The sequence below is a fragment of the Patagioenas fasciata genome, chromosome 25 (assembly GCF_037038585.1).
Source record: "Patagioenas fasciata isolate bPatFas1 chromosome 25, bPatFas1.hap1, whole genome shotgun sequence".
Classification (NCBI taxonomy): domain Eukaryota; kingdom Metazoa; phylum Chordata; class Aves; order Columbiformes; family Columbidae; genus Patagioenas; species Patagioenas fasciata.
This window is the reverse complement of record NC_092544.1, coordinates 2,808,632-2,835,957: the sequence shown is the minus strand read 5'-3', so window position 1 is coordinate 2,835,957 and position 27,326 is coordinate 2,808,632. Positions and strand designations below refer to the sequence as shown.

Genomic DNA, 27,326 nt, shown 5'->3' with positions numbered 1-27,326 from the left:
CCAGGAAGAGACCCACGGGAAGAGACGGGGAGGAGAGAGACACAGGGAGACACCCACAGAAAGACCCACGGGGACCTGCGGACACCCCGACCCGGCCACCCTACGGGGACACCTGCCCCAGTGAGACCCCGTCTCCCACCCACGATCCCCCCTCTCCCACCCACGGACACGCAGGGGTGGCAGACAGGGAAAGGCGAGCCCGGCGCTGGCCATGTCCCCGTGGGGAGGTGGCCGCTGGCCCAGAGTAACCAAAGTCATCTTTATTAATTGCGGCGGTTCGTTACAATAAAAAGGGAGCCACGTGTCACGGTCACTGCACGGCGCTGGCCAGGGCGGGGGCCAGGGGGCCCTTCCCAGGCATGTCCCTAAATCTGGGGTGCAGGGGGGGAGCATGGTGGGAAGGGGCTGTGGGTGGCTGAGCGGGTGCTGCCGTCCCGGGGGTGTTTAGCACCAACAGACCCCCGGTGAGGTGTCCCCCTGCCCAGCCCTGGCCCCCCGTGACATGGGGGGCGCCAGCTGGGCCCCTCCAGCTGCCTCCGAGTCCGCTGCCCTGCCCGAGGGCCCTGGGTGAGGTTTGGCCGCGGATTTCGGGAGCTGCCCGGCACCCATGAGCCCTGCCTGGGGGGTGGCTGGTGATGCTGCTGGCGTGGCAGGGGTTGGGGACAGCGTCTTCCCCTTTCTGCCACCAAAAGGGACACTGTGGGGGACAGGATGCATGGAGAGGGACCAGGGATGGGGACAGGGATGGGGCAGATGCAACCTCCCGTCCTGCCGTGCTGCTCTGCCCTGGAGGGGACACAGGGGACTCCCTGCCCTGCTTGCAGTCCGTGCAGTGAGCAGCAGTGTCCCAGGGTGGCCCCTGGTCCCGTGGGGTACCAGGTGCATGTCCTGGGGTGTTCCCTCCCCACAGGACACCAGGAGCTTGGGGACAAGGGGTGCCCCCCCCGGGTGATCTCTAGCAGCTCTGTATTCAGGTGGCAGCTCCCAGCCGTGTCCACACCGCCATCCCACCTGCTGGCACCAAGCTTGGCCCAGGGCAGAGCCACCACGGTCCCCGGCCCCACAGGTGCCAATGGGCTGTGGGCAGGTCTCCCCGCCACTACCACCTCACTCGCACACTGGGGACACAGATCCCAGGCATGGGGGGACAAGGTCCCCATCCCTGGTTAGTGCCACGCTGCAGAGATGCTCCCGGCTGGCGTGAGGGAAGGACGGATGGATAGAGGGACAGACTGATGGAGCAGAAGGGCTGAGCGGGATGGGGCAAGCGCATCGCGATGCTCTGGGCAAGGCAAGCGGGGCAGCTCACCATGACCAGGGGGTTTCTGCTGCTCTGGTGCGTCCCACCAGCCAGAACACAGCGCTGGTCACGTGGAGTTTCTGGTTTATTCCTCAGGTTATATTTATATATGTATAGAGGGGAAGGAGCCCCCCATGGCACCCGAGCAGGAGGCAGGTGGGGGGAGCCCCTTGTCCCAGCCGTGTCCTGAAGCCTCGTGCTGGCAGAGCCGGGAGCGGGGCTGGGGGTCTCTGGTTGGGGGGGCTCTGGGGACCCATCCCCGGCACGCACCGGGGGATTGCACTGAGTACAGAGAGGCGGGGGGCCTGCCTGCAGCCCCCTCCCCTCCAACCCGGCGGGGCCGGGAGCTGAGGGTCACCTCTCAATTGGGACATGGGGGGTGCAGAAGGTCTGGGGGGTGAGAAGGGGACAGAGCTGGGACATGGCCCCAGGGAGGATGGACAGAGGGAGGGAAAGCCCCGGACCCTGGGAGAGGCTGGCAGGGGCATGCGGGCAGGGGGCAACGGGACGGGGCAGAACCGGGCTTGTGTTCACCCGCCGTTGGATCCACGAAAAGGTCTAAGATAGAAAAGAGAGAAGCTGTGAGCGGGGCCAAGAGCTGCCCCAGGGTGTCCCCGTGGCCCCCATCACAGTGAGCTACGGCTGCGCCGTCCAGTCCGGGTAGAAAAGCGACGGCTGCGGTCACAGCCGGGTCTGCGCCTCGGGGATGTAGATCTCGATGCTGTCCGCGCTCTCGGTGGCCGAGCTCTGGCGGAAGGAGGCAGCTCGCTTGGCTGCCAGGAGCCGCTTGCGGGCCTCCTGCCGCTGCCGGTCCACCGAGTCCAGGGAGCGCTCCTTCACCGGGTGCACCTTGGAGCGCGGCGGCTTCTTTGGTATCGGGGGAGGCACCTTCTTCTCCTCCTGCTCAGACAATGGGGGTTTCAGGGTGGGCGTGAGGCCAGGACCTCCAGGGAATGGGTATCCCGGCAGGACTGGCACAACCGGACACGTGCACCTCCATGCACGGCACTGCCATGGGTGCCAAAGCCCCTTCATTAGCCTCATTTTCCCCACATGTTTGTTTTCACAAGTATTTGCTAGAAGCAGTGGCTGGTGACAGCCCAGCAGCGGCTGTTTGGGCACAGATGTGCTTGGGGAGGAGGGAGGGAGAGGTGACAGTGGACAATCCCAGCGGGACAATTGCCACCCTTACCTTGGGCTCCACAATCTTCCACCCGTTGGCCTTGAGCTGTTGGAGCTCTGCGAACTTCATGCTGACGTCCTCAATGGAGAGCTGCAGGAGGTCCCAAAAGCCGGCCAGGTCTTGGAAGGTGGGCACGGGGAACGCGTTGGGATCCTGCAGGGACAGAGTGTCAGCCACATCTACCCATGGGACATCGGCTCTGCTGGCCATGCGGCCATCTCACCCCCATGCTGCTGGGAGGATCTCTGTCCCAAAGTCCCTTTTCCACCAGTTACGGGTATGAGAATGCTGACCGGCACTCACCATGTTCTGCTGGCAGAGGCGGTAGAACTGCTGCACCTTCTGGGACATGAGGAGCTGGGCGCTGCCCACGGCACTGCGGATCTTCTCCAGGACTGGCAGGGCGAGAGGAGATGGTCAGCACTCCCCTGGGGCACAGAGCCCCTCCCCTGCACAGTGGGGACCTGCACCCCCTTGGGGCAGCGGGACAGCCCAGATGCCCCCAGCCCATGTGGGGTCTCCTCCCTCCTCCAGACCCCTCTGGTCTCTGAGGGTTTCCTGGTGTTTCTTGCCCCCACCCAAACTCTTCAGCCTTGGCAGGGAAGGTGCTGCAGAGTGGGAGCACAGCGGGGCTGTGGCTGTGCCCCCCAGTCTCACAGGACCACCATGGAGTCCAACCGTTACCCCACCCCTGGCACTGCCTCATGTCCCTAAGAACCTCATCTCTGTCTGTCCAGCCCTCCAGAGATGGTGACTCCAGCACTGCCCTGGGCAGCCTGTTCCAATGCCCCACAGCCCTCTGGGGAAGAAATTGTTCCCCAGATCCAACCTCAACCTCCCCTGGCGCAACTTGAGGCCATTTCCTCTCATCCTGTTGCTTGTTACTTGGAAGAAGAGACCAACATCCTCCATGCTACAACCTCCTGACCCCACAAGCCCGCCCAACTCACTCTCCTCCGGTAGGTCATAGTCCTCAGCCTCCCTCTCCATCTGCTGGCACCAGCCCTCCATCTTCTCCACCTCTGCCTGCAGCAGTTTGATGAACCATTCGCCATCGCGGTGGCAGGGGGAGGCACGGCCAGAGTCGGGGAGGCTGCGGGAGCCCCGCTCCATCCAGGCATCCCGCCGGGGCACCTCCACCGTGTCGTACTGCAGCTGGTAGTCCTCCCGGTACGCCCACTGCCCCTGCGTGTGCACCGTCTTGTACACGGCATACTGCCGGCCGGACTCGGGCTCCGAGGAGTGCCGCTGGAAGGGGCGCCCGAACTGCAGGGCTTTGTCCTCGGTGGCCACGGCCAGCCCGGCGAATCCCTCCAGCTCCAGGTCCGCCTGCACGCCCGCTGTCACGCTGTTGGAGCGCTTGAAGCGCGCTCGCCTGGGGGCAGCGAGAGCATGTGGGGACACTGGTGGCCAGCGAGGAGAGCCCTGCCACCCTGTCCTCCTACCGGGTGCCATTGCGGGCAGGGACAGGGTTTCCCACAGAAAGGATGGGGCTGGGGGCACTGGTCTCGATCCTGGAATATTTGGGGCCATGGGGACAACCCTGAGCAGCTGGAACCCGCCGGTCCCTCATTCCCTCTGCTCTTAACCCATTTCCATAGCTACTGGCGCTGGACTGGGGATGGAGAGGACCATGCACCGGGGCTGTGTGGGCACGCTGCCGGAGCTCCCCTCCCGCGGGCTGCGCAGGTCTCAGCACACAGCGCTCCCACCCCAGCCAAATCATTGTGTTTAGTTGCAGAAAAGCCCACAGGTTTCATCTGCACCTGGGCCAGGTTCGAGCCCCGGGGCTGAGCCCCAGCAAAGAACCTCCAAGCACAGAGTGGGAGCAGGGGAGCCCCATCCCTGGGGTAAAGGGAAGGCCAGATCCTGCTCCAAGAGGGGAATCCAACTGGGAACGGTGCTGAGCTCTGGAGGCCACAGCCAGATGAGAGAGGGAGAAGATGCTGCAGGACAGCTCAGAGAGCCCCACGGGGACACAGTCCCCCATGCAGCGAGTGTGGCACGTCTCAGCCCAGCCCGACCCCACAGTACCTTTTGTCCTCTTCCACCTGCACCCCGATGGAGTGGAACTCCCTCTGGCTCCGGCTCTCCGTATCTGAGTCCGAGATGGCCTCGACCTGCCGAGGGGTAAAGGGAGAGCGCTGGAGGGTTGGCGCCGAGATGCAGCGCAGCAGCTCAGCATCACCCACATTGCTCAGGCAGGCTCAGAGCCCGCGGGGAGGAGAGAAGCCCACCTGGACGCCGATGGAGGGACGCCACTTGCGCTGCCGAGCCAAGCTCCTCAGCTCCTCCCGGCCAGGGATGGCCTTGATGATGAGTGTGGAGGGCTTGGGAGCGGCACGGGGCTGGACCGGGGGCAGGTCGAGGGCCACGGCCGTCACCTTGGAGCTCTCCAGGCTCTCAGCTGAGTTGCAACGGGCCGTGGCATCTTTGGACCAGGCGGGGCTGCGGGCAACCTCGCTGGGCAGGTAACTCTCATGGGTGGACTCGGTGCTGCTCTGCGCCGTGACGGAGATGAGGGGTTTGGCTTTGGTTCCTGGAGGGATGGGAGGTGGAGCTTTTCTGTAACTGAAGGCTGTTGTGGGAGAGGCGCAGGATGAAAAGGCGCGTGAAAACACAGACACTTGCTCATTTCCCGCCGCAAACAAGGACCCCGGGGGAACAGGGTTTTGCACCTCAGCTGCCTGAGGTCTGAGCTGGAGCTCAGAGGGGCTGTTTGGCCAGTTCATCCCCAGAAAGGGATTGGAAAGCACCCCAGACCCACGCTGTTGCAGCACCCAACAAGGGGCAGAGGTGGGGAGGAAAGAAGTGGAAGGAAAGAGGGAATGGCAGACAGGTGCTGGGGACACAAAAAAGCCCTGTGACTGGGGCTGAGCCACCAGCGAGACGCTCACACCCTGTGCCGGGGGTTGCCCAGGACGGGGTGCAGGAGCAGGGACAGCAGCACCCTTGGTGAGTACAGGTCGGGAAACACTGGGGTCCCTTGCATGGCCAAGCACCCCCAAAATCCCCCAGGACTCACAGGTGCTGGGCTTCAGGATGCTGCTGGTGATGGGCGGCCCGGCGGGGGCCGACATGGAGAAGAGCGAGAGGCATTCGTCGTCCTGGGAGCAGCCCGCCTGGATGGCCCGCAGGTAGCTGTGGCTCCGCATGCGGAAGCAGCCGGGCAGGTCCAGCGCCTCCACCGCCTGCGACTCCACCTCGCCAAACACCGACTCGCAGACGGCCTCGAACTGGTGGTTCAGCTCATCGTTGATCTGGGGAAAGCGGTGGGTGAGGTGCGGGGCGGCAGGCTGGGGGTGAGGAGCATCTGCCACCCCCGACCTTCCCCAACCTGCTCCGTGGGACCCTACCTGGCCGGTGGTGAAGGAACGCCCATAGCCCTGTCCCCGCGGGAGCATTCGCGGTGGCGTGCAGCAGCTGGGACAGTTACAGATATATGAATCAGAATAGTGCCTACTTGCAAACCTAATGAGAGACAGCGGGAATAGAAGGGATGGCACCAAAAGCAACACATTCCAGCAGAGCAATCGGAAATGCAGCCGCAACGACGCTCCTGCCAGCCCCTGCTCATAACTTCCCCAAAATGCCATCCTGGGGTACAGACCTGTCCCCCAGCGCTGTGGAGCCACCGCAGGGATACACAGCGAGGCCAGGGACAAGGAGCCAGCCTGTCACCCGCCAGGACTGAGTGGCATCCCAGTCATTTCCTTTTGACTGCGCCCATCCTCCCCAACCTTTGCTCACCCCAAAGCCCAGCAGAGCCGTGACCCCCCAGCACCCACCAAGCGCAGCTAAAGCTCCTGGAGACCCCCAGCCCACGTCCCCACTGCCACCTGCGGTGCTGAGATGGGGCCAGGAGGTGACAGCCCTTACTTGGTCCTGGCCTGGTCGGCGCTGGAGGAGCGGCGGTAGCTGTCTCGCCGCGCAGCCGCCCTGGGCAATACTTTGGCGCTGGCGTCCGAGTCGGCGCTGTCCTCATCGCCCATGGCCTTGATGTAGCTGCCGCTGCGCATCCGCCGGCAGGGGATCTCGCCGTCCTTGCCCATCGCCGGGTACCCGCTCCACTCGTCCTGCGGCACCTGGGGCAGGAGGCGAGCGAGTGGAGGACGTGGTGGCCGGGCTCCCGCCATCGGGACACAGAGCTGAGCCCCACACCAGCCGCATGGCACATGCCAGCCTGAGCCTGGCACGTGTGCATGGCCCAAACCCAGCGTGCATGTGCCAGCGTGGCTCCTCTGCCCTCCCCACAGCACCCCAGAGCTGCGGGGACAGAGCCTGGGGGCACTGCCATCCCTGGGAAAGCCCTTAAATCCAGGAGAGCCGACTCCTCCTAACAGCCACAGCTCCCTGTACCCCCAAAACCCAGAGTGGTGCAGCGGCTCCCACCTTGCAGCCCCCCCGGCAGGCATGGCTGGGCCAAATCCCACCCATGCCAGTGGCTGACGTAGCAGCTGCCGGTCCCACCATGTGCCACTGGTGCCGGCACCACGGGGTCCTTACTGGGCTGTGGCAGTAGGACAGTGTCCCCTGGGCTCCACGGGGGTGGTGGCAGGGCTGTCACCCTGCCCCGATGCCCCTGCTCCTGGCGGAGAGGGGCCCCAGTCACCTCCCATCCCCAGCCAGCGCAGCATTGCTGCTCCCTGTCTCCTTCCCCGGGGAAAAGGAGAGAAGAGTTAATTAGTTTTTAATTGGAAGGGGGGTGACCTAGAAGGGAGCCTGGTGACGAGGCAGGCGGTGGCACCCGGCCAGGCGCAAGCGGGATAAAAGCTGTGTGGAGGGAGCGGGCACGGGGCCACCAGCAGCCCTGAGCCGACAGAGCCGGTCTGACCCCAAAGCCAGTGGGAAGGGGGCAAGAGGCGGCAGACAGGGACAGTGGGGACCGGCACAGGACCCGTGGGACAGGACACAAGTGCTGGGGATGTGGAGCGGAGCTGGAGCATCCCCACAGCGACCGGGGTGCTGGGATGGAGGGTCCCAGCCCCGGCTCGCCCCGTGGCATCATCGCCGTGGTCCCTGGGGTGACAGCCCCCACCCCACCCGGCCCCTCACCTGCAGGTACTGGTACGCTCGGTCTTTGGCCTTTGCCTCCTGAAGCATCAAGGTCTTGTCGGTGCCACCGGTGCTGGGGTAGGCTTCGCGGGCCTGGCTGACCGTCATGGTGTGCCAGGCACTCCTCTTGAGCGTCTGGCCGTCCAGAGACATGGACATGCCGGCACAGGCCAGGCATTTTCCTTCCCTGCCACCCTTTAGACTCTTCAAGGTCAAGTCTCTGAAGGCACTTTCGGGAGCGTCCACACAGTACTGGGTGCCCTGGTCGGCCGCGTGCCGGCCGGACACCATGTAGCTGCTGTCGCTGTCCAGGTTGTCGTCGGAGCTCCACCAGCCCATCATCTTGGACCGGTGCCGGGAGTCCACCTTGCGGTCCTTGCTCTTGCTGCGCTTGCCGTGGCGGGACTGGTGGTGGTGGTGGTGGTGGTGGTGATGGTGGTGGTGGTAGCCGTCCCCGCGGCCGTCCATCTTGGTGCCGTTATAGTCCCGCTTGGCCGGCGCCTCCAGGGAGTGGGACTTGGCGAAGAGCTTCTGGACGGAGTGGACGAGGTGGCGGATGCGGCTGGGGCTCTCGCTGCGGGGCTCGGCGCCGCCGGCCCGCGGGTACTGCAGCGTGTGGAAGCCGTCGTGGTGCAGCGGCAGCTGCTTCTCGAACTGGTCCAGCAGCGTGGGGGGCAGGCGGTTGATCTTGCTGGCGGGGTGGGCGGTCGCCATGCATTCGTCGCAGGAGTCGTAGGGCTGCTGCTGCGCGTGGTGCATCCTCGGGAAGGTGCTGCTGGCGCTGGCGGAGGGCGGCTCGCTCAGGGGCCCGCCCGGGCACTCGCCGGGGCTCCGCGCTGGGCAGAAGGGATGTTCCAGGGAACAGGGCTCGCTGGGGCTGAGGAGGTACGGCGGTCGGCCCTCAAGGCTGTGCTGGACGTAGCTGGCAGGATGCTGGCAGTTCTCAGGGACGCAGCGGCAGCGGTGGCCGGAGGAGGGCTGTGCCTGGCTACGCTCCCCATGGTAGCCCTTCATGGTGTCAGCACCCGCCCCATAGCCTCGGCATCCTGCAGGGTTGTCCCTGCGGGCTCACCTGCGGGGACAAGGACAGGTACGGCGTCATGGTCCCCTCTGCACCCCTCCACTGGCGAAACATCAGGGCTGTCGTGCAGGAACCAACCAAGGGCACTGGGAAGCTCCCAGGGCAGGATTCAGCCCCAGCTGAGCCCCTGCAAATCCAAGCTGGGTTGCCCAAAACCTGGTTCTCCCTGTGGCAAGGGGGGCACAGCGCTGGGGCCAGGCGCCCAGGGTGACCCCCGGCCCGGTTGCTCCGAGAGGGCAGCACAAAGCTGGGACGGGAGGGAGAAGGCAGCGCCAGCAGCGATGCAGGCATCACGGAGCCCGCAGACGGCGAGGGAGGATGCGCTGCCATCATCAGAAACTTGTTTTCTTCTCCAACACCAAATATTATGAAGTGTTTCTCCATTAGGAAAACGGTTCTGGCTGAGTTTTTCAGCCGTTGCGATTCACAGAGCTGCTAACGAGCTGCCGCGGGGTGCGGGGGGAGCTACGCTCTGATGTCTCCATCCAGCACATCCTCCTTACACAGCCCTGGCCACCGCACTCGACCATGGATGGAGACCCATGGATGCCTGCCCCACTGGTTGCAGGGAAAGATGACTGTGGGACGGTTCCCGTGGATCTCGGGGTCATCAGACACGTGGGGGTTGCAAACGAGGGATGCCGAGAGGGATGAGGACGTGCGGTGATGGAGGGGCCATGTGCCTGAGGAGCCCTGGGACAGGAGAGGGGCTGGTGACCCCCCAGGGGCGCGGGGGCGGGCGGCAATGCCAGCGTTGGCGGCGAGCGGCAGCCGGGGCCGCGGCAGCGCCCGGGGAACGCGTCTGCCCTAATAAGCCTCTGCCGACACCTTCCTCCCGGCTTCACGGCTGGATGGCTCGGTCCTGCGCCTCTCCCCCCACCCTCCCCGTCTCTCTCTCGTTCTAACGAGGCTCCCTAATTGCTGCATCTCAACCCAAGGATGCTGCAGCCTGGTACAAGAAGGAATGCCTCCCCTCCCGGGAGAGCTGCTCGGAGGAGCGGGCACAGCACAGGAGAGGGCTGCCTCCGCCGCCCCAGGGTTGAGCCGGCAGGACAGACAGACAGACAGATTCCCAGCCCTGGCTCTGCCTCTGCGAGCTGAGCTATCATCTCCTGCTCGGGGAGGGAAGCTCTCAGCTGATCCAAATATTGCCGCTGCGGCGGGAAGGAGTCAGAATAGCTGAGCAGCCCGTCACCATGAGCCCGGCGGGCATTTGTGCTCAGCAAGAGGAGGAATTCAACAAAACTGGGCCCACCGCTGCACGGGTGAGGCAGCACCGCGGCAATGCCACAGACACGGGCAGCAGAGGGGCAGCAGAGGGGCAGAAGGATGGGGACACGCTGTGGTGAAGGATGCTACGCCCTGGCCACCACCAGCTCACCAAAGCCACACAGGTGCCTGTGCCCTGGCCAGGGACCAGCCAGTCCCTGTGGCACCCTGGGGATGGGGAAGAGGAGAGGAGTGATCCTGGGGGTCTCAGCACAGGCAGAGTGGTCGAGGGTCCCCATCCCCATGTCCTGGTGGGGACGGCCACATGCAGAGGGCAGGAGAAGCCACTGAGCCCACTCCTGTCCCCAGTTGGAGCCTCACCATGCGATGGCAGCTGGTGTCGCACAGCCCTGGGCACGCAGGGGATTTGTGCCACCGAAACGCAGACTCAAAACGGGGGGAAAAACCCAGCCTGGCTGAATTTTGTGCCATTTAACACCAGGGTAATTACCACCAGTGGGAACCTACCGCCCACACAATTATGTGCTAGGATAAACTGGAAGAGCGTAATTACCATTACAAATAACTCACTTCTTGCCTTTATTGCATCTGAAACCTGGAGAAGCTCCCACCGGCAATTCCCCCTCTGATGTCTGCTCCCATCATGTCTCCCACCCATGATGGTCAGCGAAGGGACAGGGGCCCATACCCTCAGTGCCACGGGCCACGCCAAAATTCAGCTCCGTCCCTTCATTTCCCATGGGGACATTTGGCAGCAGCGGTTCTGCTTCCCAGCAGCTGCCTGGTGAGATCCTGCCTTGGTGGTATTGTGGGGACCGGTCTGAGCCTGAACCCCCCACTGTGGACCCCACGACACTCAGAGTCCCCAAAGATTTCTTCCAGTTCCAGGACCACCAGTGGGGAGGTGACAGGACCACAAAACCCCACTGCAATGGCTGGGTCTGGCAAACTACCCTGGGGCAGAGCAAGATGGGATTTGCCAAAATTTCCAGGTCAAAGAAGAGCTGAGGTTGACAGCCCCATTCCTGGGGGGTCCTGACCCCCTGCCCTCCCAGGCAGTCCCCGCTGGGGTCCTGGTGACGCCGTGGTGGCACTTACCGCCCAGCGCTCAGTGGGATGCTGTCCTCATGGCCCCGGTGACGGCGGCTCCTCGCTGCGGGGTCTCCCGGGGGAAGCAGGTTCTGGGGGGGGGTGAGATGAGGAAGATGAAGCCCAGGGAGGAAGAACAAGGGTGTTCCTCCCCAAAACCAGCTGGACCCACTTCCCTGCATGTTTCTGCAGCAGCCCAGCTGTCCCTCCTGCCCCACAGGCAGCGCCGCCCGCGCCGGCAGCACCGGGAACGGCTCCGCGCGGCCGCCGACACGTGTTTTGCCCAGCTTAGCCCCAAAACCATCCCCTGCCCCATCCTCTTATGCAATTCCCTGCCAGCAGGCACCGGAGCCGGCCCAGCGGCCACCTCGCCGTCGCCTTTGATTTGCTCCGGATCCGGCCATATGCTCCACAAAGCCACCCCGGCTTTCCAGCGCGAGCAAAGGGGGTTTTTTCCCAGCCGCTGGCCCGGCAGAGACGCGAGCTCGGCCCGTTCTGCTTTGCAAATTAGCGCGAGGCTTTGCCAGCGCAGGTCCTGCTGGGGATCTTTATGGCTGGGGATGAAAGCAGGAGAGAACAAACACGCAGCGTGAGCGCCTGGTGCCGCGCACAAGCTGGAGCCTGGGAGAAAAAAAGCAGTCTTCCCACTTAGGAGCTGAGCAAATCTGATCTATGGTCGTCGGAAGAAAATAAATATGGAATACTGCCAGGTTGTTTCCACCGTGCTTTTAATCTATTTACTTTTTACCCAGCTCATTGTAAGTGAGAGGGATTGTGGAAAGCAAACATTTTATTTTATTACTAATTGCTCTGTTATTTTATTAGGCTGTATTAGTAAAATTTACTCAGCCTGGAAAAGAAAAAAAAAAGAAGAGGGGCTTAGTAAGAGATCGCCTAATTTAGTACATAATTCTGCGCCGAGTCATTATTTTCTTAAAAGTTGAAATAGCTGAAAGCGGCTCACCGATGGTTCATTAGCTGTGACAGGCAGGGAGGAGAGTGGCACCGGGGAGAGGTTTGTCACCTGGTAAGTAAGAGCTGGGAAGGGAAAGAAGGGAAAGAAGGGAAAGAAGGGAAAGAAGGGAAAGAAGGGAAAGAAGGGAAAGAAGGGAAAGAAGGGAAAGAAGGGAAAGAAGGGAAAGAAGGGAAAGAAGGGAAAGGGAGCGAGCAGGATGCAAAGATCGCAGTAATGTGCTCAATGCAATCAGGAAATCAAAGCCCGTTACTGCTAATGACAGTGGCTGTGAGGGGCAGGAACCAACCAGCCGCTGCTGGAAATTTGGCACGAGGTGAGATTTTTAAAGTCCTGAAGGACAAATACCAGCTGAAGAATTGCAAATGTGAGTGGAGTAAGAAGTGTTTACCCGGGCTGCTGAGAGCAACGTGCTGCCCAGGACCTGGGGAGCGGGGCTGGGGTCCTGGCACCCCGATGCTGGGAGCATCTCCCCAGCTCAGCGCCGGCATGTTCCCCCTTGCCAAGCACCAAACCGTGGTGCTCCGGGGCCAGAACACAGCGCTGCTGCCCCGCTCCACGCACGGGGATGCTGGGGACAGGCCGTTCCACAGGAGGGGCAGGTTATTAAGCACATGATTAATTTTGGCTCCATCCCCAGCTGCCTGACAGCTCCTTCTCCAGGGCTGGGGAGAGCAAGCACGAGAGGTGCTGCCTCTGCTGATGCAGCGGTTGGTGGGATGAAAAATCCTGCAATGCAGCACTGCTTCTTAATGAGCCATTTGTCTTTGAGTCTTCTTGACTCATTACCATGCCGGGAGAGGGATGGGAGTTGCCCCAAGTCCCCGTCTGAGCAATTACTCCTGGAGCAGAGCGAGGAAATACGGCCACGACGCGCCCCAGCTGCCAGGGATCCCGGCACGGCCGCCAGCGCCGGGACTCCCCGCCACAACGCAGATGCCACCGCTGCTGCGGGGGGAGCGGGATCCCCTGCACAGCACCCGCAGCCCAGCACTACACACCCACACACCATGGTCCCTGGAGCCGAATTCCCCAGGGCAAGAGCCACGTTCCTGTGCTGGGGGTTGCAAGGGAGCCGGAGCATCTCGGAGCTGCCGGGGCAGAGCCAGCGGAGCCGGGAGCCTGGCGCTGCAGCCCTGCAAAGCCCAAACCTGGATCTTTGAGAAAGAGCCTCTTCTCCAAAACCCTGTACAAGTGGGGTGTGACTGGGGTGGCAGCCAAAGCCCACAAAGACGTTGGCTGAGAAGGAAAGAGATGGCACAGGGAAGGGACCATGTCAGCAGGGAGCTGGCCCAAGGAACCAGCACCTGCAACCCTCTTGGCCCCCCAGCAATGCTCATCCTGCCCATGGGACACAGCACACAGGGAGCTGACTGCTGGGACCCCAACAGCCAGAGCAGCCAGAGCACAGCTGGCCAAGCCCCGAGACCACCCTGAGGGACCCCCAGGGCCACGGGGACCCCAGCCCGTGCCAGCTGGCGCAGGGTTCATGGGCACCACACTGCATGGCTGAGCACCCATCACCGGTGATGCCCACAGACAGCTTCCCTCCCACGGACATGCTCAACATCTGCCCATGCTGCCTGGGGCCAGCAGCAGCAGACACGCTCCCCGGTGCCCCCGCAGAGCTCGGTGGAAAGGGGGAAAGTACAGGTGATCCCGGAGAGCTGACACAAGACCTACACATCTGATGTTCTTCCACACCAAAGGGATGAGCAGGAGCATCTGTGCTCGCCCTGGGGGCTCTGCCGCCATCCCCATCAGGCACCCCTGCAGAGCAGTGGGCTCTGGGCATCCCCAGGAGTTTGACCTGCTCCTACCAGGGAACCCTTTCCAGGCACCTGTGGTCCATGGCAGCCCCCCAGGCACTGCTGGTTGTGCCAGGGCCCCCGGCTGGCAGCAGTGCTGGATGAACCCCATTTCCCAACCCCATGTCATTTTGCCCTCCCCACCCACACACAGCCCAGACTTAAAAAGCCACTTATCTCCCCAGCCACGCGGTGTAATGACTTAAGCTGGGGATCACTCCAAAGCTGCTTTGGTGAGCTGAGGGCGGCACAGCCTTATCACCAACAATCTCTGCTCGTCCCCACCAAGCTCCTGGGCAGGCTGGTCCTTCCATCCCCAGCTCTGCTTCTACCGGGCATTTGGCTGCGCCAGGGCTCTCACTGCCACCGGTGTTTCTCTGTGTCCCATTTTCCCCAGCACGCTGCACCAACCACTCCAACCTCAAATAACACCCATCCCAACCAGTTCCCTTTGCAACATCGTCCTGTCTTGCAGCTCTTCCAACAGTAAGTAGAAGATTTCTAGCAAACAGGACCTGGGAACAGTGAGGAAGCAAAGTCCTTGGTCCCTGCACTGGCAGGGATGTTCTGGGCCACTGTGCCCCATTCCCTGCCTGTATCCCACCCCTGGGCACCCTCAGGACCAGGGCTGAGATGGGCACAGCGAGCCCAGGGCACGGCACAGCCCAGCTTGCCAGCAGAGGACCCAAACTGTCGCTTTAATGGATGGGCTTAATTTGCAAAGCTGATGAAAACCTAAATATTTAAATACATTAATTCTGCACAATGCTCTTAGCGTGTGGGGGCAGAGCAAAGGGGGGTACATGGCTGGTGAGCCAGGGGCACAGCAGGGATGAGGGATGTTCTGGTGGGACCACATCGGACACCAGTATCCCCATCACGCACAGTGTGGGGACAGCGCACATCCTCATCCCCGCAGCGGGCACAGTGGGTGCCATGGGGTGCTCTGCTGTGGTCACTGGGGTCCCGCTCTGCCACCAGCCCCACAGCATCCCCTGGAAAACACGGGGAAAGGGGAGCGTGGTCCAAATCGGGGAGCTGCAAAGGGCAGCGGGACGGCCCCCCACACAGATTACACCACTGATATTCCTGCTACAAGAGCTTAGAGATAAAAGAGATTTACAGGATTTACCAGCAATACAAATTGAATATTTAATTTTAGCTGCAGGGGAGGAGTGGGGGCTCAGCCCCGGGGCACGTGGAGGTGTGCGGGCGGTGGGCCCGGGGGCCACGCTGCCTCCTTGGGAGGCGGCTCCAGTTCTCAGGGGAAAACTGGTGGCAGGGTTGTCACCAGGGGTGCCGGGCAGCCCCACGTCAGTGCGACTGGGCACCCTCTGCCAAAACTGCCCCTGATCCCACCCACCCGCTCCCAACTGTGCGGCACAGCCTCTGCCCCCACATGGGAGCTCCCGTGGGACTGTCCCTGGATGAGCCACGTGCGTGGCCCCAGAGCCAGGGATAACAGAACTGAGCACCCTTGGGATGGGGTGCAGAAACTCCCAAGGACACCCAGCCACCCCCTGCAAGGCCAAAGCAGAGGCCAGGCAGCAAGACTCCCCCCTTATCCATGGGGATGGGGCTTCCAGATGGCCCCGAGCCCCAGCATGGGTGTCCCCACGGTGCCACCGAGCCAGGCACCCCTCCTGCCTCACCGCACCACAGCGGGAGCGCAGCACCGGTGTGGGTGCCGGCGCGGGGCGGGCTGGGGGAGGATGGCAGAAGATGAATGAGGGAGTCGGGAGGCTAATGGCATTGTCTGGAAAGTAGGTCGTGTGCTGAGCAAAAAGATATTTATATCAAAGCTCGTTCCCCCGCAGAAGCTCCCGAGCCGGGCACAGGCAGCACCACAAGCCCATGGCCATGGCCCTGTCACTCCGCGGGACCCTGCCCAGCTCTGCCATCCCGGGTACCACATCCCACCAGCCCCAGGGCTGCCCCGCTCAGGGGTGACAGTGCTGGAGGTGAAGTCATCCCAGTGGAGCGGGAGCCACCGCAGCTCTTCCCCTTTTGCTGACCTGGCTGCAGGCGCCAGGTGACGAACGGCACCAGGTTATTTTTATTTTAATGTAACCTTTGCCAAGGTGTAACATTGCTATGGATGCTCCCCAGATGGGCACAGTCAGCCTGCACCAGGACAGTTGCGGCAGGTCCCATCCAGCTGTCGCCATGTCCCCTGTCACAGAATCACAGAATCACAGAATTGGCTAGGTTGGAAAAGACCTCAGAGATCATCAAGTCCAACCCTTGGTCCAACTTCAGCCCATTTACTAGATCATGGCACTAAGAGCCATGTCCAATCTCAGTTTAAAAACCTCCAGGGACGGTGAGTCCACCACCTCCCTAGGCAGGCCATTCCAATGCCTGATCACTCTTTCCGTAAAGAACTTCTTCCTAATATCCAGCCTAAACTTCCCCTGGCAGAGTTTAAGCCCATGTCCCCTTGTCCTATTGCTAACTGCCTGGGAGAAGAGACCAGTTCCCACCTGACTATAACTTCCCTTCAGGTAGTTATAGAGAGTGATGAGGTCACCTCTAAGCCTCCTCTTCTCCAGGCTGAACAACCCCAGCTCCCTCAGCCTCTCACCATAGGTCATGTGCTCAAGTCCCTTCACCAGTCTTGTTGCTCTTCTCTGGACCCGCTCCAGCACCTCAATATCTTTCCTGAACTGAGGGGCCCAGAACTGAACACAATACTCCAGGTGTGGCCTCACCAATGCAGAGTACAGGGGAAGGATCACTTCCCTTGTCCTGCTGACCACAGCCTGTCCCGAGCTGCGGCCAGGCCTCAGCCTTCTTGCAGACCGCAGCCATCTCCTTCCCTGCTAGGGGGAGACCCATGCACCATATCCCCTCCCTCACACCTCCAGCCTTTCCAGAAAAGCCGAGAAATCATCTCAGTGAGCCCAGAGGGAGCTGGTGTCTGCCAAGAGGTTTTGCCCCTGCTGATTGTGCTGCCCCGATGGCTGCGGACACGACCCAGCCAGCAGCACAGAGCCGTCCAGCCCCGCTCTGCTGTCCCCATCCCGGTCCCCATCCCTGTCCCGTGCAGCCTTGGATCCTGCACGGCAGCAGGTTCATTTCCCGTAATAGCTGTGTCGGCTGAATTTACAGCCTCGCTCCGAGTTATTAATAATAATGCCCTCACTCTTAAGTAGGGCTTTTCATCTGCCTCAGAGCCCTTTCCAGAGGATGTCTGCAGCATTATCACCATTTTATTCTCGTTTCAGTGGGCAGGAGAGTGAAACAGAGGAGGGACAGGGCAGCAGAGCTGGGGTACACGGTGTATGGCCCCAGGGGGAGCCTGGCCATGGAAACCCCTGGGGAGGCTGGAACAGCCTGTCCCGGTGGGAGCAGCCACCGCACCGGGGCTCGAACCGGTGATTTACACGAGCGGTGAGCCCGGTCCCCACCACGCAGATAAATCCACTTCAGGCAGCAATAAACCAGCATCACCGCATCGGTAATCCGCAGCGCTCCCACCGCGCTGAAAAATGGAAGGGCAAGGTGCTACTGCTGCACACTCACGCCAATAAATCCCAGTCCTGCATCCGCAGACGAGCGGGGAGGGCTCCAGGGTGGAAACCCCTGGTGGAACCGCGGCCAGAGGGGTGGGTGCCAGAAAACACCCATGGGAGATGCCAGCAAGGGACACCCAAGCATGAGGGACCAGCCCAGGGGTGGCCCCAGCCCACGGGACCCACAGTGGCCACGTGGGACCAGGGACATCCCCGAACCGCCCCCGCGCTGCCCACCCACCCCGGGCAGCACCGACGTCCCACGGCCGCAGCGGGGCTCTATTGGTAGATTTATTTCTCTGTAAAAGCACTTTGATCTGAAGTTATTTTTTGTTTACTAGCAACAAGGTATTGTAAATACATCTTTGCCGATAATTATAGAGTCTGGGCGCACACCTTAATCTCCATAAAATATCAGATGCTACAATTTGCCTGATTTAATGAGATTGGAGGCTGATAAGCCGCTGAGGTAAGCTGTAAACTTAGAGGGGAGGAGGGAAATGATTGCAAATGTGCTAAACCGCCTTCGTCCTCCTCCTCCTCCTGCCGCTGCCACGTGCCAGGCCCAGGAGCGTGTGCCCGCCCGCAGCCCCTGTCCCGCTCCGGGGTGCGCCCGGGCGGCGCCGCTGCAGCTTCACGCAGGGATGGGCATTTAGGGCAAACGGAGCTTTTCAGACAGTTTACCTCATTAAAACTCCACGAGCTAAGAGCAGCACTGAGGCCTCCCCGAGCCACCTGTGGGGCTGCGGTCGGGGGCTCTGCCGTGGCACGGTCTGCACCCCACGCCGTGCCAGGAGGGTTGGCAGCGTGGTTCCCATGGCCATGGTGCCAGCCAGGTCCCTGTCCATGTGTGCACGCTGCTGTGACAGCAGAGGTGTGAGGACAGTGTCCCCAGGGGCTGTGGGGACATGACTGTGCTGCCCGGGGAGGTGTGCACACTGGCAACCCACGCTGTGCAGGGACGCATGCATGTGCACGCGTGTGCATGCATGTCCATGCGTGTGCAGCCCTGCCTGGCACCACCAGCCACACCAAGGACAAGCTGGGGCGCCCGTGCTGGAGGGGACAGGAGGGGACCTGGACCATGGCAGCTGCACACCCAACACCACCCACCTGCCTGCGCACGGCCATGCCCTTGCCATGTCCCTCCCCACACCCGGGGGTCTGTGCAGTCCCAGGTGTCCAGGGTGTGGGTCCCCCCGCCCACAGCGATGGGGGGGCCCTGCCTGGAAAGCAGGAGGCTCCTCCCGGTAACGAGCAGCACCGTTTCCACAGCAACCTTAAAGGCCTACAGCTGCTGCCTCGCTAACGAACCCACGCTGGCAGCGGTCCTGGGGGACACCGAGCCCCGTCCCCCTGCCCATCACCCTGACCTCGGACCACAGCAGCCTCTCCCCCCACACATGAATCCCCAAATCACCTCCCCCAGCCGGTGCCTGGACTCACCCACAGCTCCCCCTTCTGCACCGAGACCCCCAAAAGCCACAGATCCCTTGCACCAAGCAGGACGAGCACCCCGATCCACCCCTGCTCCTGCCCAGGTGGGCATGAGGAGCTGGCAGTGACCTACAAATGTCAGGCTGATGGGTTAATTAATTTCCTTCTTCCTCAGGCCGTTATCAGATGGAATAAGACATCACCTGAGACTGTTAATTGGGCTAATTATTCCAGTTTCAGATTTTTAAATAATGAGTTACTGTTGTCTCCAGCCTTACTTCCACAATTTTCTAAAAAGGTCAGGTGGTTCCCAGCTCCCAAAACCCGTGAGATGGGACAGAGAGGCTGCAGTGGGGGCCCAAGCACACTGAGCCCCCTACGCTGACTGGGGATGCTGGGGACAGCACAGTCCCCACCAGTGCCATGGTGGGAACCTGCCTCGTGCTGGCACTGGAGCTGGCAGAGGAGGGACATCCTGTGTCGCAATGGCAATGGAAGAAAACCAGGAGGGAGAACGGGAGATGAAAGCAGAGGTTGAAGGGTGGGGGGCCAGGAGGAACCACCCAGCCCCTCCCTGCACCCAAACAGTGACACCTACTTCAGGTCCCTCCACCAGACCAAGCCACAGTAACCCACCCAGCAGCACCCAGGTGCCCCCAGGTACGTAACTGTTCCGTGTCCGACTCACCGGGGGAAAATCTCAGCCTGGTGTTTTCAATGAATGTGATTTTCCCCAGGGATTCCTCAGCTGTCTGACGTGGAGACAAGCACTGTTCACAGAGGAGAACAGGCACACGGGCAGCACCCATCCTGCAAAGGGTCATGGTGGGCAAAGCAATAGCCAGTGTCCCTGGGCTTCCCACGGGGACCACCTGTGACCCAGCCAAGGTGCCTGCCCAGGTGACACGTGCAGGGCAGAGGGACACACAGAGCCAGCACAGCCCCATCCGCCCAAGGAACACCATGCTTCCTCACAGCCTCATCCCCCGCTATTAATAGCCTTCACTAGCCTCCTCAGGATCCATTTGCATATTTGATTGCAACTCTGAGGCGGGGCAGGGCCCTTCAATCAGCCGTTCCTGCAACCTCATTTGCATCGTTTGACATTTTGTGCTGGGAGCACTGACACCAGCACCGTGGTTGGGCACACAGCTCCGGGGGGTGCAGGTGGGTGCAATGTCCCCAGCCAGCAGCGCTGCCTGGACATGCCACATCAGCCACCCTGCGCCCACTGAGCTGGCAGCACCTCTGCAGCCTGCCCCAGACCCGGCAGGGTGTGATGGAGCCTTGGTGGCCTGTGTTCTCAGGTGGCCGCTCTGCCCTGCCCCACTCCCCAGTCCGACTGGTGGCACCCGTTCCCAGTCCGACCTGCGCAGTGGGGCAGGCAGTGGTGGGCAGGCCATACCCAGCCCCACAGGCAGGGCGTGGGGTGACAGCCATGGCCACAGCTCAGCTGCCCATCCTGCCAGCTCTGTCTGGAGTTGCCGCACATCAAAGGCTGGGATGTCCCCAGGAGACTGGGGGGACCCCGAGCCCCAGCACGGCCATCGCAGCCCCGGGGAGACCGAGGGACCAGGACACGCTGCTCCCTGTCCTGTCCGGCCACGCAAAGTGATCAGCACCGCGGACAGCGCCCGCCTGCCACCAGCACGGCCACCAGCACGCACCGCCATGGCCACCGCCTTGGCCACTATGGCCACCAGTGCACCTACGGCTGTCACCACTGCATCTACGGCCACCACCACACCCAGTGGCACCTGCTGCCCGGCAGCGCCCGCCGCAGACAGCTGCTCCGCAGCCCCAGGCCAGGGACGCGCCAGGCGGCGGCAGGAGGAGCCAGGCGGCTCCAGGGCCCCAGGGCAGCCACGGCCCTGGGCTGTGTCCCGGGACGCCCTTGCTCCCCCCCGGCTCTTGGCATCACTCACTTAGCAGGAAAGAAACAACCCGAGGTGAGGCGTGGGTCTGAGCCTGAGGATGGTGGGGATCGGGTGAGGGCTCTGCTGTTTCCCTCTCTCCTGCCTCAGTTTTCACACCAAGAAAACACAACAGAGAATACAGGTTCATCTCAGTGAGAAGCAAGATGATGGGGGACAAGCATGGAGAGGCACAGAGGGACCCGACTGCCACTGTGACTGTGCCAAGGAGTGAACCAAAGACAGGCAGGGCTCGAAGCACAGATGTCGGCACCGGCTGTGCCGCTCGCCAGCAGCAGGGCCGTCTGGCAGGCAGGAAGAGCCGGGGCTCCCCAGCTCCATCCATGGGCAAACACACCGACACCACCGAGGGGACCCTGTTCCTCACACACACAGAGGTGCAGCCCTGCCCTGCTTCCCACACGCTCGGACATGCTCAGCCTGGCCACCCTGGGACTCTGCTCCCGGGCTTGGGGACAACCAGCACAGTGTGGCGCCGTGCAGAGCTGCGCCGGGAGCAGCGAGGTCTTGCCTCCTCCATCCTGAGCAAACACCCGCATGGAGACCACCATGTCCCCAGGGCTGAGCATACTGTGTCCCCAAGGGTGAGCTCAGCGCGGGCACAGCCCCCATGCACGCATTCCCCGGCCCCAGTAGATACAGCCCCCAGCGCAGGGAAAGGGAACAGAGAGCTTGGAGCTGGGAGTCCCCATCCCAGCCGGGTGAGCTCCGAGGCTGTGCCGAGGCTTGTCTGGGGAGGGCTGGCCGGGAGCCATATACTGCACACCCAGACGAGGAGGTGGCTGCCGGGGAGGAGGACTTGGCCAGGAAAGGGTTAGGAGCAGCTCCGCGGGAGTAGGGGCTGCCTGGAGGTCTCCCACTCTGCCCAGATAGGGGGACTCGGCTCCCCCCACCAGCGCATCCGCTGCACCGGCACCGCTGGCACAAAGCAGGGTTCTCCTGGGAGACGTGCTCTGCAAGGCACGGACCCCCCTGCACACAGCCAGCCCCGCTCCCCTCCCACCGGGCAGCCCCTTCTCCTGCCCCCACCGCCCCACTCACCCACCGCTGCCGCTATGCCACGAAGTTGCCCGTCTGTGCTCGGCAGGAGCCGGAGGACGGAAGCGGCGCGGCGGCTGGATTCGCTCTCTTCCTGCGAAATCCCCGCAGGCTGCCCATGCCGCGGCCACGCCACGCAGCGAGCGGCGAGCGGCCACCGGCGTCCCCGGGGTCACGGCCACCCACGGCAGTGGCGGTGGCCACGCTCCCAGCGCCTGGGCCGACACCAGCACCTTGCAGGCGGCGAGAGGCGGGGGCGGAGCCGGCGCCCCCGCACGCTGGGGACACACCCACGCGCGCTCCCCGGCGCGCTCCGGCCACCCCCGCGCACAGCCCTGCACCCCCGGGAAGGGGCTGCCCACGCCAGCAGCACCCGCACGCCCACGGACCGCCCCGCTGCATCGCCGTGCGCGGACGGACAGACACACAGCCCCGCACGCCGGGACGGACACACGGCTCTGCACAGCCGGACGGACACACACCACTCTGCATCCCCGTGCCTGGATGTTCCCACAGCCCTGCACACCCGGATGGACACACAGCCCCGCACGCCGGGACGGACGCACAGCACTCTGCATCCCTGTGCACCTGGATGTTCCCACAGCCATGCACACCTGCTGCAGCGCTGCACTTCCTGCACCCCCCCACTCCCACCCGCGGCATCCCCACGCCCCCCCACACCCACCCACTCCTCTGCACCCCGCAAGCACCTGTGCGCAGCCCTCGCCCCCACCAGCCCCCGCACCCTGACACCCACTGGCATCCACTGCGGCTCCCCCGCTCCCAGAGAGGGCCCTGGGGGGTCCAGAGCAGACACACCATGACATGAAACACTGAGACCCCTCGGCTCACCTGCACCAACACCAGCCTGGGTGCATCAACTGCCACGGGGTCTCGCCCTGACCCTCTTGCTGGGGACACCAACCTGGCCAAGCCACATCCAAGACACGCAGCATATCCCCATTAACAACCAGTTCACCATCCCCAGGGCTCCCAGTCCCACCGCAGACCCTCCAGCCCCCTGCGGAGACAGGGGGTGTCCCAGACCAGGGCCACAGCACCAGGGATGGGACACCGGCAGGTCCCCCTGGGCGTCATGCTGGGATTCAGTACCTGCAGCTTTCGCAGTCCTCTCGCTCCGAAGCGGCACCCCCACACGCCCACGGACAGGCTGTTCTCCCGCTCTGCTCTGCCCACCAAAAACTTCAGCTAATTCCAAGCCCAAACGGCTCCTGGCCCCACAGAGGGGAGAGGGCCAGGCAGGCAGCGAGGCTCCCGCCACCGCCTGCCGCCTGGAGCTGCCAGTTTAAGGCCAAACAGACCCTCGGTGAAACGCCGAGCGCTGGCAACCACGCCACAAACATCTGCTCTTCCAACGGCATCATGATTCACGGGCTATTAATTGGGGCTTGGCAGCGCTGGGAAGTGTTTGCATCCCCTGGCTTCGCTCAGAGCCACAACTCGCTGCTGACAAGGTCCGGGTGCCAGGGAAGGAGCCAAACCCAGCAATGCACCGGCCGCAGTGGAGCTGTGCCAGGACGGGCACGTGGGGCACGGTACCCGGCTCCTGCACCCGTCGGCCAGCCGTGTGGGAGCGAGGTAGAGCGAGCCCGAGGAAAAGAGCAGCAGTGGTGCTTGGTGCTTGCCAGGAGCGGTCGGCAAAACCAGCACGGCACCGCTGGCACAGCACCGCGCAGCAGCTCCAGCACCTGCCAGCCCCACGCTGTGGCGGAGGGGGCCGCCCGCTTTGGCTCCCACCCATGCCAGGGTCTGTGGGTGCTGGTGATGCTCTCGCAAGTGCCCAGTTCCAAACAGCGCCGTGTTTCTGTAGGGTCTCCTGGCTGCCTCCGTGTGCGATGCTGAGCCGCTGGCTCCCTGGGGCACCGGCGTCGGCTGCCGGCGCGGCATCAAGGAGAACTGCAGAGCAGCACCCTGCTCAGGCAGCACCAGACAAAGGCTGGAAGAAGCCTCCTCCAACAGGCAAGAGAAATCTGAATTCAGAAGCTGATTAGAAACCATGTCATGGCTCCTTCCCGCTCCAGCATTTGGGGAGGACTGAGGTCATGGGGGGGGAACATGGAAAATCTAATTAGGATTGAGGACAGGTTGTAGAAGAGCTGACACAGGAGCTGCGGGAGCACAGCTGCTCGCGGAAGGGGGACACTGGGCGCCCACAGCACCCCCGGCCCCACGGAAACAGGGAAAGTACAAATTAATTCTCCTTAATCTGATGGGCACTTGCTCTGCTGCCACATGCTGCCGCCACGGCTGGCACAGAGCGGCCTGCCCTGCTCACGCTCAGCTCGTGTGCCCATGGCGCCACGGCCCCTCCATCCCCCCTGGGTGCTGGGCAGGGCAGGGGCAGCAGAAGGGGCTCAATCCTGCCCAGTGAGAGGGAGGCGAGCATGGGGTGCTGCGCTCAGAGTCTGGTCCTTTCCTTCATCCCAGGGTGCCCCCTCCATGCTGCCATTTGCTGGGGTAGTGGCTGACACAGGGCCATCAAGACGGCCACAATCCCGAGGGCACAGAGCACTCTGGTGGCACAGGCTTCACAGGCAGCTCTTGGGGACAGCAGAGCCCTGAGGCCACACTGAAGGGTGCTACGCAGGGTCAGCAATACCAGGCACTGCTCGGCACGTCCCCGTACCTTCCGCTGGCACCTGCCATGCCCTGTGCCACCTGCACCGCAGGAACGTTCTCCCGCCGATGAGGGAGGCGAGCAGCCACTTCCACCCATCCCATCACCGGGGTGTCCCCTGGGACACATCCAACCGTGCACCCCCGGTCCCCAGCCCTCCCCACGTGTCCCCCGGCTGCCGGCACGTCTCGCCTGCTATTCTTAGCTCTCCAGCGCTGCGCTCTCCGGCAATGGCACTGTATATTACAATTATTGCTGGCTGCCAACCTCCTGAAGCAGGCAGCCAGGATCGCGGTGGGGCTTCTACACCCCTGGCGACCTGTCATACGGTCCCTGCCGGGCTCTGGTCTTCACCAGGCTATTTCAGGAAACCCGATTTGATGGGCAGAAGGAGCACAAGCCACAATCTGGATCCAGGCTCCTCATGTCACCGCTCGGATCCAGATTTTAGCTTCGCCCCTGATGGCAAGAAGGGCCAAGAATCACCTTTGGCTCCAGATCCCAGTTTCTGGCTGGGTGGGATCCAGGGTTTCGGATCAGCTTGTTGGAGAGACGCGAGCATCTGCAAAACCTGGATCTGGAGCCCCAGCCACACAAGACCCCAGCGTGGGGCCAGATTCTGCCCCAACAAGGGGACAGACCCATGGACACCCACACACCAGCACAGCCGCTCCTGTATGGGCTCTGCATCCCACAGGTGCCAGCACAGCCCTGCCCTGAACTTGTGATGGGGAGGCTGAAGGAAGGGCCCCCAGGGGCCCCCAGCCTGGGGTCCCCACTGCTCTCTGCAAGTGCTGGGCACTCAGGACGGAGATTTGGGCACCAAGGGCTCAGCACCAACTCGCCCAGGCTGGATGGAGACACCACAGTTGTGTCACCTCGTTCCCCTGCAGCAGGGATGCCCAGAGCCAGCCCTGGTGCCCAGGCTCAGCAGGTAACAACACCCGGGGCAGCCCCAAACACGGCTCACGCTTGCGCTGTGCCAGTGCTCCCGCCACCCCCGCAGCCAGGAGAGGCCCCTCCAGGGATGCTCCACAGTCACTTTGATGGCTATTTTTTCCCTCTTGGCCCTGCAGGCGCTTGAATAATACTTAGAAAGGGCTGCCATGCCTCCTGCCAGACTCCCGAGTGGCTGTGCCCGTCTCCCGGTGGCCATGCCCCTGGTCCATCCCCCATTGATGAGGTCCTGGGGGGCTGGGAGCCACAGACGCGTGCGGGAGGACACCGGGAGCACAGAAGCAAGGAACCCAGATAGACGGGAAACGACATCCATTTCCTAAAGGAGAATCTGCGTTACTAGCCAGATCCTGCCCCAATTTACACCAAGGGAGGCCTTCTGCTCCCAGCCCAGATTCCTGTGGGGCAGCAGGCACCCAACAGCCTGGTTCTGTCTCCTGCCTGCTCGGGGCTCCATAGCTGCCCAGGGAGCAGGCAGGGACCTGCTGTGGGCAGTGTGGCCCTGAGCCCCACGAAGGAGGTGACGTGCAGGGCTGGATGTCACAGGATGGAGAGTGACAAACGGTCCCAGAGCCAACTTGCTCTGCAGGTTTGGCACAGGGTGGATGGACCAGACTGGCTGCCCCAACAAAACCCAACCAGCTGGGAGAAGGAAGGTGAGGAGAGGAGAGAGACCCAGCCCCAGACCCCTGAAAAGCTCTCCCTGCCTGCCAGGCTGGCTGTACCATGGAGCCTGGATGTATGGTGAGAGTCGCCACTCGGCTTGTGCTCTGTGCCAGCTCCCAGCACCCACCAGCAGCCCTGGACCCACACTGGCCCGGCTGGGACACAGCTCTCTCTGGCTGGCAGGGTGGCAGGAGCAGAGACCACCGGGCTGTGGAGGGGTCCTGGGCCTGCTCAAGCCTGGCCTGAGCCCTCCGCAGCAGGGGAGCACCAGGATGGCCAGTGTTGCCTGCCGAGGGGATGCTGGAGAGCCTGAGAGCTTCAGCCCCCTCCCGAAAGCCTCACGCACCAGGAGATGGGGGATGCCCGCACCCCTTCCCCTGCACCCGCGGGGGGATCCCGAGCAGCCGCACCGGCTGAGCTGAGCCCCGCGGTGCCGGTGAGATGCCCCCAGCCATCTTGCCATCCCCCTCGGCACCTCCCCAGCACCCACTGGCTGACGATGGATGGGTCCCCGGGCGACACGTCCCGGTCCCGCATGGCCCCGGCTCCCCGTTGGGGCGATCTCCCCCCGCGCTGGGCACCGCCGCTCCCCCGGGACCGCGGCCCCCGCCCGTCCGCCCGCCGATGCCCCGCGTCCCCCGCCGCTCTTACCCCGCTCCCGCCGCCTACATCCTCCGGCCGCTGCCGGGCGGCTCCCCGACGGTCCGGCCCGGCCGGTACCGGAGCGGCTCGGTTGGGCTCGGCTGGTCCCGGCGCGGCCCGGGCCGGCGCCCCGCGCGTGGGAGCGCGGCGGGCGGCAGCATGCGAGTGGCGGCGGCCCCGCAGTGCAGCGCGGATGGGCGCGGAGCGGCGCGGAGCGGAGCGCGGCGCAGCCAAGACACGGCGGTGGATTTTCCGCGGGAGTCAGAGCGGGCGGCGGCGGCGCAAGATGGCTCCGGTGCGGCTCTGCCGCCGCCTCCCGGCGCCCCGGGACCCCCGGTGCGGCGGGGGGCAGGCGGGATGGGGGAAGGCGAGGGGGAACACACGTGGGGCCGGGCAACTGCTATCGGCGGGACACGCAGCGTGGGCTCTGCCCCGCGGTGCTGGGCTGGCACCGGGACAGGTGGTACCACCCCTGGGCATCCTCCTGGGGGACCCTGGGGTCGTGGGGGCACCCTGGGACCTTCCACCCGTGGCCACGGGCCATGCCCCGGGAGTGCTGGGGTACCAGGGCAGCCCTGGGGTACCAGGACAGCCCCAGGACAGGTGCAGTCCTTGAGGGCTCAGCCTTGCCCCACCAGACCCAGGGCCACCAGCTGCCACCCGCCCGCCGAGTCCCTCACACCACACCATATAATTTGCTGATAATAATAATTACGACGCATGTGGGTTACAAGCGCAGTGGAACAATAACCTGGTTAACGCCTCGCTGTGCGCGGTGGC

The 27,326-nt window shown here is 63.3% G+C and overlaps 1 protein-coding gene across 3 annotated transcripts; it reads right to left on the bottom strand.

Moving 5' to 3' along the window:
• Window positions 1–188: 188 nt before the first annotated feature.
• DLGAP3 (DLG associated protein 3) lies at window positions 189–26,734 on the bottom strand. Of its 3 annotated transcripts, none has more exons than XM_065857338.2 (12): window positions 26,556–26,734; window positions 10,948–11,030; window positions 7,539–8,610; window positions 6,363–6,568; window positions 5,840–5,906; window positions 5,509–5,743; window positions 4,721–5,061; window positions 4,518–4,603; window positions 3,434–3,858; window positions 2,787–2,878; window positions 2,493–2,636; window positions 189–2,200 (listed from the first exon to the last, which is right to left on the bottom strand). In XM_065857338.2, the coding sequence occupies exons 3-12, from the start codon at window positions 8,550–8,552 to the stop codon at window positions 1,982–1,984; spliced, it is 2,829 nt and encodes a 942-aa protein (XP_065713410.1). In that variant the 5' UTR covers window positions 8,553–8,610; window positions 10,948–11,030; window positions 26,556–26,734; the 3' UTR covers window positions 189–1,981. The 3 variants fall into 3 exon arrangements, with proteins under 3 accessions (XP_065713410.1, XP_065713407.1, XP_065713408.1); XM_065857335.2 differs by having other exon boundaries at window positions 5,840–5,954; window positions 26,556–26,733; XM_065857336.2 differs by lacking the exon at window positions 26,556–26,734 and adding an exon at window positions 21,647–21,793 and having other exon boundaries at window positions 5,840–5,954.
• Between the last annotated feature and the right edge of the window lie 592 nt (window positions 26,735–27,326).